This window comes from Lonchura striata, chromosome 7, assembly GCF_046129695.1.
Source record: "Lonchura striata isolate bLonStr1 chromosome 7, bLonStr1.mat, whole genome shotgun sequence".
NCBI lineage: Eukaryota > Metazoa > Chordata > Aves > Passeriformes > Estrildidae > Lonchura > Lonchura striata.
The window spans coordinates 10,373,321-10,391,640 of NC_134609.1; the positions used below are offsets into that span (position 1 = coordinate 10,373,321).

Here is an 18,320-nt window from a genome sequence, read left to right on the forward strand (position 1 = left end):
GTTCTCTGTGGCATTGTCTCTGAGTTCAAAGCTCCAGTATTGTTCCCATCCAAAAGCATTGGAGGGTTGCTTCAGTTGAGAAAGATGTCCTTCTTCAACCCCCACACTCTGTAGATTTACCTTGGCCTATGTTTGGGCCTGGAGCATCTCTGAAGATGCTCTCTCTCTCTGAGAGAGCTGGGAGCTTATGCGGTCACATCTGGCCTCCCACATTCCTCTCCTTTTCCAGACCTTTAGTGATAATCTCCAAGAGATTATTAGATATTCAGCACAAATCACAGTAAAAGTCAGAACTGAAAGCCAGGCTTCAGGATTTCCAGGTTCTCAGGCCAAACTACAACTCTCTGTCTCAGACCCCATGGGACACTGAAGCTAGAATTGTTTCTAAATTGAATGGCTGTAACAGATTCCCATGAATGTCAGCAGCTCTTTAGCTGCATGACTGCTGCTGAACTTTCCAGGTATACCCAAGGGCTGAACTTCTGAGAATAACAGGTATAGTCTATCATTCAATTGAATTCACAGGAATATTAATGACATTGTCAGCAAACAGTAGCAAAGGGATACAACTGTGAGGTCCTTTTTGAGAATTATTTCTTTTTGGCTGGCTCTGCTTAATGAAAAGACTTGTCCCATATTTCTGCATGATAACCTGTCGGGGGCGTGTTTGGCAGTTCACCACTTATGTTTTATTCATATATGCTCAAAATATTATTGTCGTCTCATATTCCTTAGGTGAACCAGAGGTAGCTGAATGTACATATGCTTTTTAAATTATATTTGAGGACTTTAGTGCATATATCACCCAGTGAATGCCATTACATCTTTCCCTAAAATAGCATTATTTAAAGGACGCTATCAATTTACAAGGTGTTTTAATAACAAGGCTACAACCTTTAGGTCTGTCAAGTGGATTTCCATTTTAGGGTAGTGCCTTCTGTCTGCATAGAATTTCAGTTTGGTAAAATATATATCTTTGAAAAGGAAGGGAGGAAAAGAAGAAAGGGGCAGAGAAAAAGGGGAAGAGAATCATAAAGGATCCATTATGATCCTTAAGAAGAGATCTTATAAATGTAGCATAAAAATCCATTTATGAGAATATGCCCCTCTAGGTCTTGGTGGAGTCAGTGGAACAGGAGCAATGCACATCCACAAGACATATTTCCCTCTACATTAAAAGCCCAGTGAATCTTTATTAGTCCCATCAGCAAACTTTTAAGAATATACTTACTGCTGTGAAGAGCAAACTTTCCTGCATTTTGTGGAATATTACTCAGTTAAGTGACCTGCAAAGAAACAAAAATTAGTGGCTTATGTCCAATACAATCAGCAGATCATTTGGCTGTCAGGCCAGTTGCTCACACATAAACAGAGCAAAATTGGTGTTTAGCCATCCCAGCATTCTTTAATTTTGAATTTCATCACAGTGCCACTGTGGATGTCAGAATACCTGCATATTACTGCTGAGATACAGTTAGTGCCTCCCTGGGTCAGCCTGGCTCAAGAGGTGCAGAGCTCCACCAGCCCAGTGCTGCTTATCCCTTTGTAGGTGCTATTTTTTGTAAGGTACAGTGAAGTTTTATAGCCACCTGGCCATGCTGAGCTCAGAGCAGGGGAGCACTTGCATCCCCTGGTAAAGAGAGCTTGCCTTCTATTACCAAGGAAATTTCCCCTGTGTTCTCTTTCCATGAAGGGGAGAACATCTTTAAGGCTTACATTTTTGCTTCTGATGCAATTGATTGTTTTTTGCCTATTTTGTGAGCAGTAGTATCTTAGAGGGAGCTGGGAAATGGTTTTTGCACAAAATCAGGGTGTTGAACCATCAGCTTTCTGCACAGAGCTGCAGGAGACTCACAGTCCTTCCGAGCAGGTGGCTGAGGAGGGCCATGGGAGGCCCTGCCTGTCAGGGAGGGATGCTGCTGCCAGGAGAGAAGCAGTGACTGCTGACTGCCAGCCTGACTGATGGAGCATGTCAGGAGCCCAAAACCTGTGTTCCTCTCAGAGCTGTGATGTCCTTCATTCACTGCTTGGCAGTGTCTTGTTTCAGAGACAGATAGGGGTGGGCCCCCTCCTATTGAAGCTTCTTCAGTTTGATCAGGGAGACCTCATTGCTCTTTCCAGCTACCTTGAAGGAGGTTGTAGTGAGCTGGGAGTTGGTCTCTCCTCTCTGGTAACAAGTGAAAGGACAAGAGGAAATGGCCTCCAGATGTGCCAAGAGAGGTTTAGATTGAATATTAGTGAAAATTTCTTCACTATAAGGGTTGTCAAGCATTGGAACAGGCTGCCCAGGGAAGTGTTGGAGTCACCATCCCTGGAGGTATTTAGGAGACATTTAGATGTGACACTTAGTGACATGGTTTAGTGGTGGACTTGGTAATGCTGGGTTAGTGGTTGGACTTGATGATTTTAAAGGTCACTTTGAACCTAAATGATACTATAACTTTATGTTATAGTGTAGATTATAGCCAGTGGTGGTGGATTGACTGTGACTGACAAGTAAGTTCCACAGTGAGAAAAAAGCTCATGGACTGAGGTAAAGCCAGTTTAATTACTGAGGAAAGCAAAAACAAGCCCTAGAAAAAGAAACATTCAAGTGATACAAAGCAGACCACTCAGCCAGTACAGCAGTTTAGTACCAGATGCAGTGACTGCTAGAACTGACACGATTCTGCTTTACCTCCTAATTGTTGGCAAAGAGAATTCCCTTCTCCAGAAGTCTGCCCACTGTCACTGCAGTTCCTTCCACAGGCACCGTGCTCAGACTTGCACAGGCATGTGGGTTTTACTGTAGAGGTTGCTCCCGTTAAGCAGCTGCAGCCAGAGCTCCCCCAGTTGTTTGTAGAACAAGGAGATACTGTGTTTGTAAGATCACAACTATCAGCCCTGTTTTACGATTTTTATGAGCATTAATGGAACAAGGTTTGGGGACTGAAGGAGAAAATGGAATATGGAAAGGAAAATGAAAAGAGGCTGTGAGGAAAGCATGTCATTTCTAAATGAATGCTCTGTGCAGAGGAATTGAATCTTTTCACAGCTGAAAATGGATCTTAAATCTGATGCCTTAGCTTGTTTCAGCTTCTGTAATGAAATAGCGTTTTCCTAATACCCTGTGACCTGAATTTCTCCCTGCTTTATGGGTGCTATTCCTTGACGTACAAACCTGTATTTTCTCAAGTCAGCATTTGATGATGGATGTCAAAATACAGGTCATGTATTATGCATATAGCATTACCGATTTAAGGTGTTTACTTGTCAAGTTGAAGAAATTCAAAAATGTCACATTCACTGAATCTGCACAGCTGTCACTTGTAGTTTTTCATGCCTTTAAATGAAAGTTCTGATAAAGCAGGTTAGTTTCCTGCACTTTTTTTGGTTTTTTGTTTTTTTTTTTTGTTTTCTCTTCTGGAGTAAAAAAAAATAGACAGCCTGTGTATGGAAATTAGTTTGTGACTTGGGAGTAGGAATGTGTCTTGAAGGTGTTCGATGGCTTGTGACTCGAAACATAAGCACACAAAATCCCCAAATATTTCGTTTTCCTGAAAATACAATTTTTATATTACTTTAAAGTAAATTTCTAGAAGTGTCTGAATTAAGTATGAGCAAGGAAATTAAATTATCAGATACTTCTCACGTCTTTCAAGACAGTAGGATGAAAAATATTAAAGCACAAGTCTATTTTTCATTCAAGGAGAAAACACAATCTCTTTAACATGCTTCCTGCATTTCAGACTGAATGCACTATGTGTGCAGTGTGCAATTACAGAGCTTCTGACAATCTGTGTCTAACAAAAATGCCACATTTACTTCAATCTTCTGACACCATCTCAGGAAGACAAATATTCGAAGGGTTAGAGAGGTGGCTACAAATGTCCTTTGATGGAGAGTGAGCGTGTCTCTGTGTATGTGCACATTGCAGTGAAGGGGAGGCAGGAAGAACTTGCACATTTAGCTGAGTTACACTGGCTTACTTCAATCTGCTTTTAACTGGTAGGGAAAGACTGCTGTGCTCCTACCATCTGAAGGGCCTGATTCACTAGAAGGTGGTTTAGCAAGTGCATTCTGAAATGTGGGGAGAAAGGCTTCAGGAAAAAAGGGAGAAGCAGAGCCTCCAGGGATACTCAGAGCAGTACAATCCCTGGAGTGCATGAGAACAATATTAGTTTTGTTTACTTTTAGAGAAGGGAGCATTAAAAGTCTTGCTGTTGCCATTTTGACTTGTAATTCAGCAGGGGACCCAGCTGGGCCTGCCACCTTAACTGCTCAAGGAATCTGCAGCTGCCTGAGCTTTTTTCTAATGTGACAAAGGCTGTATCTTGCATCTCCTAAAAGAATGCATCCCATAACAGGATACAAGGCTTGAATCACTGGATCCTGCTGCAGAAGGAGGTGTCACACTAATACCCACCTGTCCTCAGATAGCATTTCCTCCCTTTGGAGTCCCACTTTAATTTTTCTGCTGTTGTGAGACTGTCAGTGTTACCTGTAACTTACAAGGTGGTGACTGAAAAACGTCTGTCAGACTCAGTTGGTGAGCCTGAGGAATCTCAGGCTCTGCCATGAAGAGGTAAACATTCAAAGAGCCAAATCACCTCACAGTTATAGTGCTAGATACAAGGAAACATCTGCAAACTGGAAGTGGCTGGGGCTGCAACTCAGTGTCACCAAGCTGGTGTTCCTGAGTTCAGCACCGCAGGTGGTGTTACATGATTGACTGTTAACATTTCCAAATGCCTCTAAGAAATCTGCTTTATCAAGATTTTCTATCCACTGGTAATATTGGTTAGAATTGCTCTAATGACTTAGGTTTCTCTATGACATTGTTTTGTTTTGCAAGCCTGTTGAAGATACCATATCCACTTCTTTTCTCCTGAGAATTTCTTCACAGACTTTCACTCCCTTTTTTAAGCTATCCTGTCTGTACAATCACCATGTTGTACCTAGTTTTCTTGTGATAGTCAGAATGAAATTCATACCAGTACCTTCTGTAGAGCTAAGAAAGTCCCTTCCCAGTGATTCTAGTTTTATTACCTGTATATGCTCTATGCAATACAGACAAAACATAGAGATAGATGAATGGAAGAAAGAAACTAAATCCTGTTAAATCAATAAGCCCAGATCTAGTGGTCCTTGTGGTTTAGGGGCAGTTTAAGAGTGATGTAATTATCACTGGAAGAGAACTGTAAGTCCTTAAGACAATATAAAACCAGTATGATATGCTAACAACAATAATTTAGTTTGGAGATTTCCTGGTTTGTAAATTGGTCTCCAAATTGAAGAAAGGTAAGGTATCATATCATCTTCCTCTGATTTCGGTACCAGGTGAATGTATCAGTGAATTTAATGGAGCAAAACAACTTCCACACAGCAAGAAGATAGTGAATTTAAGTCAGGAATTGATCTGGCTGTGATTAGTTGAGAATAAGTGTATGCAGAATTCAGAACTAGTGATAAAGGACCAAAAGTCTGTCTCTGGATGTCAGATGTGAAGTCAAAGAACTTGGGAATAATATGGCAAAAAAAAATATTAATGTCTTCTTTTTTTTTTTTTTTTTTTTTTTTTTTTAAGGTGGTTTAAAGTAAAATTGGCTCAGTTTTATTCCTAGCAGACAAATATTTGTCTAAAAATGCTGTCTTTATATTGGTTTATATGAAACCATAAAGTCATTTTCTAGCGTTGCCATCACTTCTGCAATGACATTAAATCAGCATTCCCAGGTTTTCTATAGCTTTACTGGACAAGGGGGATGGAATGCATTAGTCTCAGTGCTGAATGTCCAGTCCTGCTGCTGCATAGGGTTTTGAATAACTACCCATTATTCAGTACTTACAATCAAACTCCAAAAGGTCTTTCTTGGGTAGTTTTTATTTAAAGAAAGAAAAAAAAAAAGATAAAAAAAACTCAATGTTTTTGAGCTCCATATCAAACTGTTGAGAATCTGGCTGAAAACAGTATTTTTTAGAGGTGAATGTTGCTGGTCTCCAGATTTTTTTTCTTGTGAGTGCCTTCCAACTTGTTTCTTTTCCCACCTTTATTTCCTTCAAATTGTCACTGTTTCCAGTTCTTTTCAAGCAATCCTCTCATATACAGTTTGAAAACCTGTGTCTTTTCCTTTCATCCTATCTTTTTGTCTTGTAGACCCTTCCATCCCAATATTCCTACAATTGTAATCCTCATAAAAAGGCATATTATAAATGGTACACATGAAAATTACAAAACCCTGCCATGGTTGTATTACCACTTACAAGCAGTACTTTTTAAAATATGAATTACTGTTTAAGGAAAGGTGTTTGCTTCAGAATTTTTTCTTCTTTGGTGTGGTTTGTCCTCTGTAAACGTTCCCTATTTTTCTCTCTTTTTTTTTTTTCCCCCCTTTTAGGCTTTACACCCCCTGGGATGGATAGGACGTCTCCAGACAATAGTCCAGTCCATGGCCTTTTACGTCAACCCTCCATTACAACAGGAGCCAACATCCCTATTATAACAGAGCTAGGTAAGAAAAACTAAAATGTATCCTTCCATTTATATTTCCTTGTCTTTTTCCCACTTTCCTTGTTATGCAGATACAGAAAAATTACCAATACTTGATCTTACACTGTTGCATTTTCTCTTTTGATAACTGTTTTATATTACTCTCTCTAAAGAAAGTTTAGTAACAGTTGGTTCACTTTATTTGAATAACTGAAATATATTTCCCTCCTTTGGGTTTTCTCTGTTTTCTTAAATAAATATTCTATCAGACAAGATGCTTCTTGCATAGTGTAACAAACAAGCAGGGGTCTTTGGGCTAAGTTAGAAAAGGAAAAAGGCCAGAGTAAGTATAAGCAGATATTTCCTGTGCATTTAATCAATTGTAAGAGGCCATTTGTTTATTTCTTCATGGTCCAAAACTGTTTAATCATGTGTAACCAAACCTGTATAATAGTATGAGATATTTCACTCCTGAGAATATGATGATGGTAGGTAACTAGACTCTGATTTCCACTCTAGCTGTGGGTATTTATGTTGTCAAGCAGTGTGATGTGAAGTGCAGAAGCTGTTCTGTTTTTTTCATAGCAAATACAAACTTGATTTGTGGTCCTTTGTCCTTCTGTTTTCTTTTTCAGTTTTATTTTTTAGCCTTACCTGTCTTTTTCCCTTACTTTATTCTCTTTCTGTACTTTCTTCTCCCCCTAAATCCTTTACTTACTAGCTAAGCCTGGCAAACTTCTGCCTTTGGTTTCAATCAGTCAGGAAAAAAACAGTGGAACCCACATTCTAATGATAACTGAACTGGGTAAGAAGTGCCTTTTTCCTTCACATCACTGTGTTACTTTCTGTTGTTCTTACTGTCATCAGCTTTTCCTTTATTTATCTGGCTGTATCAGAGGGGCTACCCTCATGGCACTGCTTTGAATGTGTTTTATTTGTGGTTCTGGTTGAAATTGACTGTCTTGTTCTGGTCTTCTTAATGATTTTTTTTTCACGCAGCATCAGTAAACCTTTGATCACTCTCGTCTGACCTGCCGGCTGTTTTCATAGCGCCTCCTCACCAATTCATTTTTTTGGCCTAAGTCCCCACCTCCCTGGCCCTCACTCTCCTACGCCAATTTTTCTCTCCTTTTCTCTCTTCTTTCTCTTTCTTTTTGTTGCTTCAGCCTGTTGTCAGTTTGGTGGACATGCCTTAGCAACTTTTCACAGGAAGTCCAAGAAGAAGTAAAAGATACCAGAAAAAACCCCAAGCATCATACTTTCCCTCAAGCTATTTTTATGTTTATTTTGTAGAATAAGGCTTTTTCTCAGAAGCTCAGGTTTTGAAGCTGTAGAGGAGCAGCCAAGCTCCTGCGTGGTTCCCTCTCACCGCAGAGTGCTCTCCCCAGCCTTTGGAGCAGCGTTTGATGAGCTTTTCCCTATGGCCCAGCACCGCCTGTTTGCACCCAGCTCTCCTGGCCCACACATCCCAGTGTGTTAACTTGCATCAGGAAGATAAAGATACTGAGGATAAACCCACACCTGCAGAATTCCTAACAGGTTTTTAGTACCTCAGGAACTGACCCCACGCATGCCTAGCACGGTGTCTAAGTCAGGTGTTAATCTGCCAGATGGAAGTGGAAAAAGAGTGCTGCTGTCAATAGTGCCTACTCTCAACTAGCAAATTAAACTGAGGTACAAGCTGTTCAAATACATTTTGATACAGCAGGCTTTCAAATACTGTATTGCTTAAGAATCTGGAGATTAAATTGATAGGTATTGCACTGAAAAAAGTATTGTGGATCCTGGTGTTTTCTTGGATGAATGTCTTCTGATTCCCAGGGCAGAACATTTTGCTTATTACAGTACTAAGGTGTTATGTTTTAACAATTACATCAGGGAGCGCAAAGGCAAGAATTTTAAATTCTATCCTCATCTCATTTAGACAGCTATCAAGAGGCTTTATCTGCAGTAATTCATGTTTTGTAAGTTAAAGATAGCAAGCACAGTGGTATAGAGAGTTTGGAAAAGGAGTGGATGTTCAGGAAAACTATATGGGAAGAATTGAAACTGTATAAGAAAGAAGATCAGAACAGTAGGCAGAAGAATTTCTATCTTTAGAAGTCCAGAGCTGAAATTTGATCAAGTTAGCAGCAGTTCTCATGTTATTTTCAAAGTTTGCTGGGTTAGCTCAGGAGATGTGTTCACATGGGGAATAGGGATATCATCAGTGTGTACAGTTTCAAATGCTCAAAAAGTTTTTCATTTCCCTTTCTTGCATGGGAACTGAAATTAATTTGTCATTTAGTAAGTTGAAGGGTATTTCAATGGCATAGCTAAGCAGTCTGTGCTTTCATGCCTGAGGGAGACTAATATGGAAATGAAATATTTAATGAAATATGATCCACTTGATACACTGATCTCAAGGAAACAACTATTTTTGGTTGGAATGAGTTGGAGGAAGAGGGCTTAACTGTGACAATGAAATGCCAGAAAAAGTCAAAATGACAAATACTACTTTTTCTGGGCTTTTCTCTAAAACAGCCTGATTTAGATTCTTTTTCACACTGGCTAATGTGGAATTTGTGGCTAAAAAAGTGAAGTTATAGAGACAAATATTTGAACAAAAGGCAGTGCTGCAAGAGAATAGCTGCTCATTCATTCAGATAGATGCATGTTAAAGGGATGGTTTATCCTCTTTTGAGCCCTAAGTGCATTAACACCACTCCAGTAAGAATCACAGCAGCACATCTAACAGATGCCTGTGGGCTATATCAGAATTTTATTGACAGCCTGTATTTTACAACGGGGTTCTAACTTTGTATCTTGTGATTACATTTCACCGTACACACATACAGCCTCAGCCACTGTACCCCACCTATGTACCAAGACTGTCTCAATATACAGGTGTATGATATATCTAATTTTGAGCACAGGCAACTGGTGCCTCGAAGCTGCTTTACAGGGAAGGGCTAGGAACCTGTCAAGAACAAGAGTGTCACCTCTTATGAGCCAGATAACAAGAAACATATTTTTAAATGCACATTTTCACATCCATCTTGATTTCATTTTCAGTGACGTCAAAGACACAAGTCTGTGTTTCCAGACATATGCCGTTTCTTTTTCTTTGGCTGTGTGATGTGTGAGGTCACATGCTGGTGACCGAGAAACACCTTTCGATTTTACTCTTAATATTATTATTGTTATTTTCAGTAAATGATTCAAATGTTCAGTTCTTGGACCAAGATGATGATGATGACCCCGACACAGAACTGTATCTCACGCAGCCTTTTGCATGTGGAACCGCGTTTGCCGTCAGCGTGCTGGACTCTCTCATGAGCGCAGTAAGCAAACAAATCTTTTTCATTCCCTTCTATCAGACTTGTTGTGAAAGAGTGTGAAGGTGTAGAATCTTTTCCACAGGTAGGCAGGAGAAGGTGCTTTTTTCTTAGATGTCAGAAGAATTTTGCAACTTTAGCTAGTTTATTTTCTTAGTTGGACATGGAGACCATAACTGAGATATCTAGGACTTCTGAGAGTCCACAATTTTCTAAGGAAACAGTCTCATGTCAGGTTTTAAGGATCATGTTTTCCAAAAAAATTGTTCCTTCTGCCTAAAATCCAGACCCAAATGCAGTGTGTCAGTCCCTGTGCTCACCATTCTTGTCAGACAGCATCAACTGTGTTTTGAGCTTTTAATTTCCTGTAGCTATGAGCAATGCTCTCAGTATGAGTGCTGGGGGACACTGATAGAGCTCCATGAAAGCCATTGTACACACCTCATGAACTCTATTTGTGTGAAGAGAGGTTATCCTCTCTTTTTCATATGAATTTTCTTATTAATCAAAACTTCAGTGCATGCCAGAAACTACAGATGGTGGCCTTTGGTTATGTCTACACTGGGGCTTTTGTTTTGCAACCGTAGCACAGTTCTGAAGCAAACCCCTCAGTCATGCTCTTTTTCATCCTCCTCATATTAGCTAAGTTTTCAGACCAGTCTTGCTCTGTATGTATTTTGTAGTTTTCGCTGCTATATTTTCCATATGTTCCATCCACAGATAAATGAGTCTACACAAATAAAATTTTATTCTGATGCCCTAGGAGTTTTTTGTAACCTCAGAAAATGCTTTTCTTAGAAGTTATTTACAATATTTTGTAAATGTGACAAATTCAAAAAACCTAAGCAAGGACTCCTAAACTCTGTACGTCCCCTAATTAAAATCTCTATCTATAAATTTTTATTTATTAAACATTTTAAATATAAATAATATATAATTTTTATAAATAATTTTAAATATAAATTCCCATTTATATTCATGTTATAAATGGGAATAATTTAACATGAAGGTTCCAAATATTACTTACAGCTGTATATCTACTCCCATAATTATCTAAGTCAATGTCTCTGAATGTATTGTTCAGTAGGGCACTTCACAATCAAGAAAAAAAGTAGAGTTAATCCTTCTGGTTGCCACTGGCATTGCCATAGAATGAGAGTGAGATACTGTGGACATCATTGCTTCCTTGTGCAAAGGTGTCTTAAGTAAATAATAGTGATGCAATGAAAAATAAATACAGCATGCCTGTTCAGAAATTTTAATGTTTCCAGTTATAGGTAGCTCTTAGTTTTGGACAACATACCCCTCTGTTTTTGCAGTTCCGTTCTATAAAAGTCCTTTTTCTAAATATTTTCACATGTAAGTGGTCATATTATCTGACTGTGCACTTCAGTGCAGCCTGAAGCCAGAGAAATGCGATAACAAGTAGAAAATTCTCAACTTAAAAAAATTACTAATCAAGAAGAAAAGCAAGGATTCAGTCAGTTACAATTGTTCACTATCCTGTCTTTTCTTTCACCAGTTTTCTGATCAGTGGCAGTGTTATTTTCTCTTTATTCCTCAAAGGCCCAGCAAGGAGTTGGGAAAGTACAATTCTTCCTGACCCTTCAGAAAGTGTAAAATGTGTGAGATGTTTTTTCCCTTTACTATCCATATTCTCATGGGGAAGGTGTGTTCTCCTTTCACTTCTTCTCCAAGGAAAAGAGTGTTTCTCACACAAACAAATCTATTTTCACTATATTATCTCTTACCTTTATTTTTTTTTTTTCCTAAATTACATTTGCTTTTAGCAAACAGCTTCTATTTAATGTCTCTAACTTTACAGTTGCCAGTATGGGCAAACTGAACCCCAAATCCTAGCTAAATTGTGAGATCTGTAGTCATGCTTTAACCCTTTGGATGAATTCTTACAGGAATTCTGTAAGAAGTATATAATGTGCACCCTGCTGTCTTTTGCCAGCTCACTTGGATGCAAGTATGTAGTTCATTATTCTATCTACTTAGTGATTCAGTGGGTTTTACTGCTTGTTTTTGATAGAAAAAGATTCACTTTATGATCTATGTTGATATCTCTGTTATGAAAATTCCTTATATAGTGTACAATGCAAATGTTCATGAAGTGCTTCTTTAAGAATTCATCTCTTCCCACAGTAGTGGGGTTTTGTACTAAAACAAGTGTAAGAAAGATTAGAAAGTCAAATTATAGCCATCCATACAGTATTATTTCTGACCTGTGTGTCATTGGAAATATGCATATAGATGTATGTATAGGGGAAAAGCTACAAAATAGATTTAAAATAATTTGCTTAAAGATTCAATTATTGGACAATAATAAAACACAACAACAACAACAATAATAATAGTACAGTATTAATCAGTGTTAAATTATTATTTTATTTTTTATAGTTTTATAATATTGAAGTAGTGCATTAAACACAGCTCATGAATCACAGATTAGAAAATGTTGTTCAGTGAGTGCTGGAGATCTTTACGTTCTGCTAGTTTAACATTATTTCCTACGAGATGACAGTACTGGACGTTTTAAGTTTAAAATTTTCTTTTATTTCCTTATTTCCAAGGTAAAAGGCTTAATGCAGTTTAGTTTTCAAAGTGCCATGTACTGATCATCTGCACACAGTTTGGTTTTGCAGCAAAGGCAATATTTTCCACAGCCCAGGATTCACAGTGTAGTAGCTCAAGTGCCATTGCTCAGAGGACAATAACAAGCTCAAAACCTGCACTCAGAACCTGTTTTTGATGAGTTGGTAGCAGTGATCTCACCAGGTTTGGTTCAAGAGCTTTACTGTGCTCTGTGGGAAGGCTGTGGGCTTGCTTCATGTTTTAACTGTGGCAGTGGCTATTGTTAAAGTGCTCCAGCTAATCATGAATATGTCTTTGAAGAGACACCTACTGCCATCAGGTACTTAAATGATATATTACTATTTATTTTGCTGTAGCATATTCAAACCCAGGGAAATAATACACATTGTCTGTCAGTCTCAAGGCAACACCACTTCTGGAAAGCAGAGCATGCCTTCATCACCAAGTGAAGTGTAACTAAAAAGTATGGGATTGGAAGCATCTTTTAGATTATGTAACTGGTTTTTAAAAATGTTATTTTCAGCTATAGGAAAGTTATGTGATATAGGATAGTCGTCAAAAGAGCAAATGTTTGAGCAGAAGTACTCCTTTCTGGGTCTTGTTGAGATATCATTCCATAAAATCCTGTACATGAAGGAAACCAATTTTCAACACACAGTACCTTCAAAGGTCTGAGCCTTTAGTCTGAGAGCCAAAGCTTCCCCGTTCCTCCTTCTGGCACTGAGGACACAAGGACTGCAGCAGTTCTGGCAGGCTGGTTCCCTCCCACACCTGCCACTGCAAAAGACCCAAGGTGCTGTTGGAGACAAGGGTCTCCAGCACCAGATGATGCCACTTAACATTCACTACCCTGGAATTCATTTGCTTGTGCTAGAACTTCAGATCTTGATTGTTTTCTGTATTACCAAATCCTATTTTTCTTCATAAAAACAAAATAACAGAATGGAACAAAATAATTCAACACTTTAAAATAACTTTTCATTATATTCCCTACTCAGGAGTTCTCCCTAAGTGATCCTCACTTATTTATAAAGAAAAGAAACTGTTCCAATCTTTGATATGAACAGAAGACTATTTTTCATGTAATTCTGTTCAGAAAATTAGTAAGCAGCATCTTGTAACTTAAAGTGTCCCAAACTTCTTTAAAGTTTGGACAATAGTTTAAGAATTAATAGATTTTCAAATGGTGGAATGCTGTTATTTATTGTCTGCTGTTTATTCTGACTCAAAGACCCTTTTGTTATTAGTATGAATTACTGATTCATAAGCATAAGAGCTCAGTCATTCCTCAGGTTTGGATATATGTTATTCCTCCAACTGAATGAGAAAATCAATTTAAAATATTTGTTTGTAAGTGAGGTTAAAAACCACGTGTAGTGGAGGAGGAGGAGTCTTCTTAAAAGAAATTAATTTAAAAACCCACTAGCAAACACAAAAAAGGCAGATATAACTTGAAAAATGACAATTTTAGTGTAATTATAAATGAAAGGCAAAGTGCTATTAAAGTTAAAGCAATATTATTAAAAGATGTGCTAATTTTCAGTTAAATTTTCTGTAGAAGACCAATTAGTTTAAAAGACATGACAGCATTAACTGCAAAACATAAGCACTCTGGTAATTATACTTTAAAAAATGATTGAACAAATGGGAGAGCATCCTTGAAACATTTGAAAGAGCTACACTACAATTCCAAAGCAATGGCTAGGTGGCACTGCTAGTTCAGATATCTGTGTCACAATTTCCTTGCTATTTACCCAGTTTCAGTGTCTATGATGCATTTCTTTTTTTTCTGTGTTTAGAATACACCTATTTCATATTCTCATTCTGGATGCCATTAAAGTGATATAACACACATGTCCAATGTGGGGTCTGGTTAATGACAATAGCAAACAAGTATTTATTCAGTTTTGATTTTACACTTAACAAAAGGGATTCTTTCCATCACTGGAAAGTGCCTTGTTACTTTAAGTACAACAGCACCTTTCCAAAGACATTCTGTAGATCAGTTTCTTATAAGTACTGGCATATTCAGGCCATGTACCCTCCCACAGAGCAAGTAGAAGATCACTCTCAAATTAATTTCAGTGTATTATTATTCCAAAGGAAATGGATATCAGCTAGTTCAGTTTTTCAGTGTTCTTCTAGTTCCAAACTGGCAAGATGTAATGAGGAGTCTGATTTTTGTGACAATCAGAAGCACGGGTAGACAGCTTTTTCTTGAGGAGTGTTAAATACTTTAGTACAGAAGGAAGCAACCCTATTTAGCAGAAGGTGAGAAGTTACAGCTTCCTATTCACCCGTCTTTTCTTGCTTATGCTTGTGCATTTTCTGATCAGATGCAATGCTACAGCAGTTTGTCCTGAAACTTGGAATCTTTTCTCCCATTGATTGCAAAAAAACCCCCAAAACCCAAGAAATATCTGTTGGCTGCACTCATCCGTCTGGTTGAATGGTTGTCTTCCACATCAGTCATGGTGTGAAACCCAAATTAAGCCATTGTTCCACAATAAATTCTGCTTCCTTTGCTAATAAGGGTCTTAACTTTGCCTTAGAGGTATAGCACAGTGGGAAGAGTTTCCAAAGAGGGCGACTCTGATTTCATCTCATGGACATCAAGGAAGAAGTAATTGAAAAATAAACAATCATGCCTGAATGTCTTCTCTCTCTCACAGTGGCAATTCCTATTAAACATTATGTAATCTCTCCAGACTTACATTCCTGCAAGGGGTCACATTGATTTTTTCTATAAGTTAAGAGAGGTTTGAATATTACACTTGAATTGTTACCCAGTGCATCCACATGTGTAAGAGCTGATTTGAGATTAGCTGTTGTTTTAGACTAGCTGAATCTTTGTGAATCTCAACTTGTCAGACTACTCCTTACAATGTGCTTTGTAGTTAAAATATGTACTGCCTTACCTAGGTTAACTTAAATAATTGGAGTTGATGAGATGCAAATATTTGCTTTAGGGCATGTATAACAATAAGAATATGTTCCTCTCATTTTAATTTAGTCAACAGGTGAATGCCATATATGCCTATGTAAATAAGCAGAGAGGCTTGAAGTTAGGAAACTTCAATGTAAAGTGAAAAACATTGCTGCGTAGAACTCATTTTCTTCTGTTTTATCTGTCATCTCCAGCAAACAATGAAACTGAAGTTTCATTATACAAAGAAAGAATATCAAAGTTACATGGATAGGAAGCCAGTTCTGCTTTTTGATCTCAGGATAAAATATTTCAACCTCTACCTCAGTTTACCCATGTATTAAATGCAGTTCCATTATATGGATATAACAATGAATTTCATTGAAAAGTATTATGTTAAAAGTCTTATCTTTAGGCAACAAGCACTGTTTGAGAATTCACTATTCATTTTTACTTGGTTGGATTACAGACATTTGTTCTGAGTCCTAAATACAACAAAATCCAGAAATCCAGTAATGTCAATCCTGTGTACTCTACAATGAGCTCATTTTTTCCTTTTATGTTCCCTGCACTTACAAAGCTTCTGAAAACTCAGGCATTGGTGACATTATAAGTGACAGTATTTCCTTTTTTTTGTTCAACATTTTTTTTGCCCAGTACAATACATTGCAGATGTTTAACTGAGTATGTCTGAACTATACCAGTATACTTTTAAGTGAACTTGAAAGTCATTCATCTGGATTTAAATTAATATTTTAAATACCCATTGTTTGCCTGACAGACCAGCAATGTTACAGATGCTGGCAAAATGTCAGTGTGGAGTAAATCTTCCCTAATAAACCACACTTACCCTATACCCTAGAGTTTTTTAAAAGGACCACCAGGATCCCAAACTCATCATACATTTATCTGGAGTGAACTCAAGATGTTTAATTGATACATGCTTGTGTCTGAACACTGTCAAGTCTCGAAATAAGATGTTTAGTACAATACATCGGTTAGACTGCTAGAGTCCAGCCACAGTAATAAGTAATGACATTTGCAGCACAAAGGCAGCTCCCCAACGAATTGGTGACAAGAGTAAAAAGGCAATCTAGCCTGTGTAAGCTTTAAATGTGGTCTGAATTTTACAATTACATGTCCTAAAGCCCATTATTAGACATGAGGGCGATGAGAAGGAAAGCAGTCATTGCATCACTACTAACACCAATTATAGGAAACATAAATCATTCAAATTTTTGTACTTTAATAAAAATCAGCCTGAATTGGTGTTTAAAAGGAAGGATCTAGTATAGAAGCCTAATGGGATAGAAGAAAATAGAGTAATTGGAGGCTGCTGTCTTTTCACTTTCTATATAAAATTATTTGAAGAGACAGCCAAGAACTTTAAACAGCAGAAACCCGGAAAAGTTGTAATTTGGATGTCTTCAGTTGTGACTTTAATGGTGTTTGCTTAAAGAGCTTTCTTTTATCTCTGCAGACATACTTCAATGACAATATCCTCACACTGATACGGACATTGGTAACAGGAGGAGCCACACCAGAGCTGGAAGCACTGATTGCTGAGGAAAATGCATTGAGAGGAGGTTACAGCACGCCCCAGACACTTGCAAACAGGGACAGGTGTCGAGTTGCTCAGCTGGCTTTGTATGATGGGCCATTTGCAGACCTAGGGGTAAGATCATGAGCGAAATGCAGGAGCAAGGCTGGTCTGTGCTCTATTAGCTTTCTCTCAGACTGAGTGAAAAATCTATCTCAATAAGCATATAATTTCTATAATTGTATTTAATAGAGCTTGTGGATTGTTTAAAAATTCATAGCACAGAGTGCCAGGTTTGCTTTTTACCTTTTTAAGAAGCTGTATGACTGCCCAGGATCCTTGCCTGCATATTTCATACAGAAAATACTGTGTCTCTTCTTCATTATCAGCTAAAGAGATAGATGAGTTGATTTGGATGATGTAAGAATTATAGCAATAATGAATTCTAAATACATTCAATATGTACACATATACCTTTTTTGGGTTTTCATAAGCTTATGTAGTGTTTTCACAGAGCTTCCAGTTCTTAAAATCTGCTCATTAGCTCGAAAACAAAGTGGTAAGGTTTGGTTTCTGCTGGTTTTGGATGAACTAAAATTCTTATGCAATGCTAATTTTCTGATAATTTGACTGCACTGTTCTAAGGGTGAAGTCAAAAAACAAGCAAAAAAAAATTAAAACTCCAAACCAAATAAATAAATAAATAAATAATCTTCTAAAAAAGAGTGTATTATAAAATTAAGTATCTAGAAATATTTTCTGGACCACATTTTGAAATCTTGAGGTCCCAAAGCACACTCTGCTTTGATGATGATGTAAGATTTGATGTTTCTTAAATTAACCCTGTGTTCACCAGCCTTGTCCAAAAAGAATGGAATGACCTTCGTCACAGAAATTACAGAGAATCCCAGTGTAAGGTTGCCCTAGCAAGAGTGCACAGATAGTAGCCTGCAGCCTTTCAGTTGATGCAGCAGTCCAGTTGTAGCTGAGACTAGCAGCTCATCAAAACACTGGCATGCAGCTTAACATTTCCACAAACAAAGTATGCAACACCAATCTTTTGAATGGTGTTTCACCAGAGCCTCAAGTGCACTGCGTCTGTGAAGGCAGAATGCATTAACTCTCATGATTACTTGAGAATCACTATTTTGGATATACAGATAAGCAAATCCAAACTTATTTTTTGCTAATCATACATTTAGTCATTATTTGACAGCAGCAGATATTTTATTATCCTCTTAAACCCATTGAACTCTAATTTCTGTTGTGCTCCTTGTGATTTTTTTTTTTTTTCTGGATGACAGTATGACTGCTGCCAAGAAAGGGTCAAAGATACGAACAATTTTAATACCATAGTTAATGTAATTTGTAGAATATGCATTGTCTGGTACCAAAATTTAGATTTCCAGCTTAAAGCAAATCACTCACTCTTTCCAATTTGCCATTATTTCATGGACCAAGGCTCTC

At 37.8% G+C, this 18,320-nt stretch overlaps 1 protein-coding gene across 25 annotated transcripts in view; it reads left to right on the forward strand.

Moving 5' to 3' along the window:
• Positions 1-18,320, forward strand: part of KCNMA1 (potassium calcium-activated channel subfamily M alpha 1) — a 425,369-nt gene that overhangs the window by 390,640 nt on the left and 16,409 nt on the right. For 14 of the 25 annotated variants that reach the window (XM_077784570.1, XM_031505196.2, XM_031505199.2 and 11 more), the window contains 3 exons: positions 6,378-6,491; positions 9,662-9,792; positions 16,794-16,988. In XM_077784570.1, the coding sequence (XP_077640696.1) occupies positions 6,378-6,491; positions 9,662-9,792; positions 16,794-16,988 (440 nt within the window). Of the gene's footprint in view, positions 1-6,377; positions 6,492-7,190; positions 7,275-9,661; positions 9,793-16,793; positions 16,989-18,320 lie in introns of all 25 variants that reach the window. The other 11 variants (XM_077784567.1, XM_077784568.1, XM_077784572.1 and 8 more) reach the window with 1 other exon arrangement.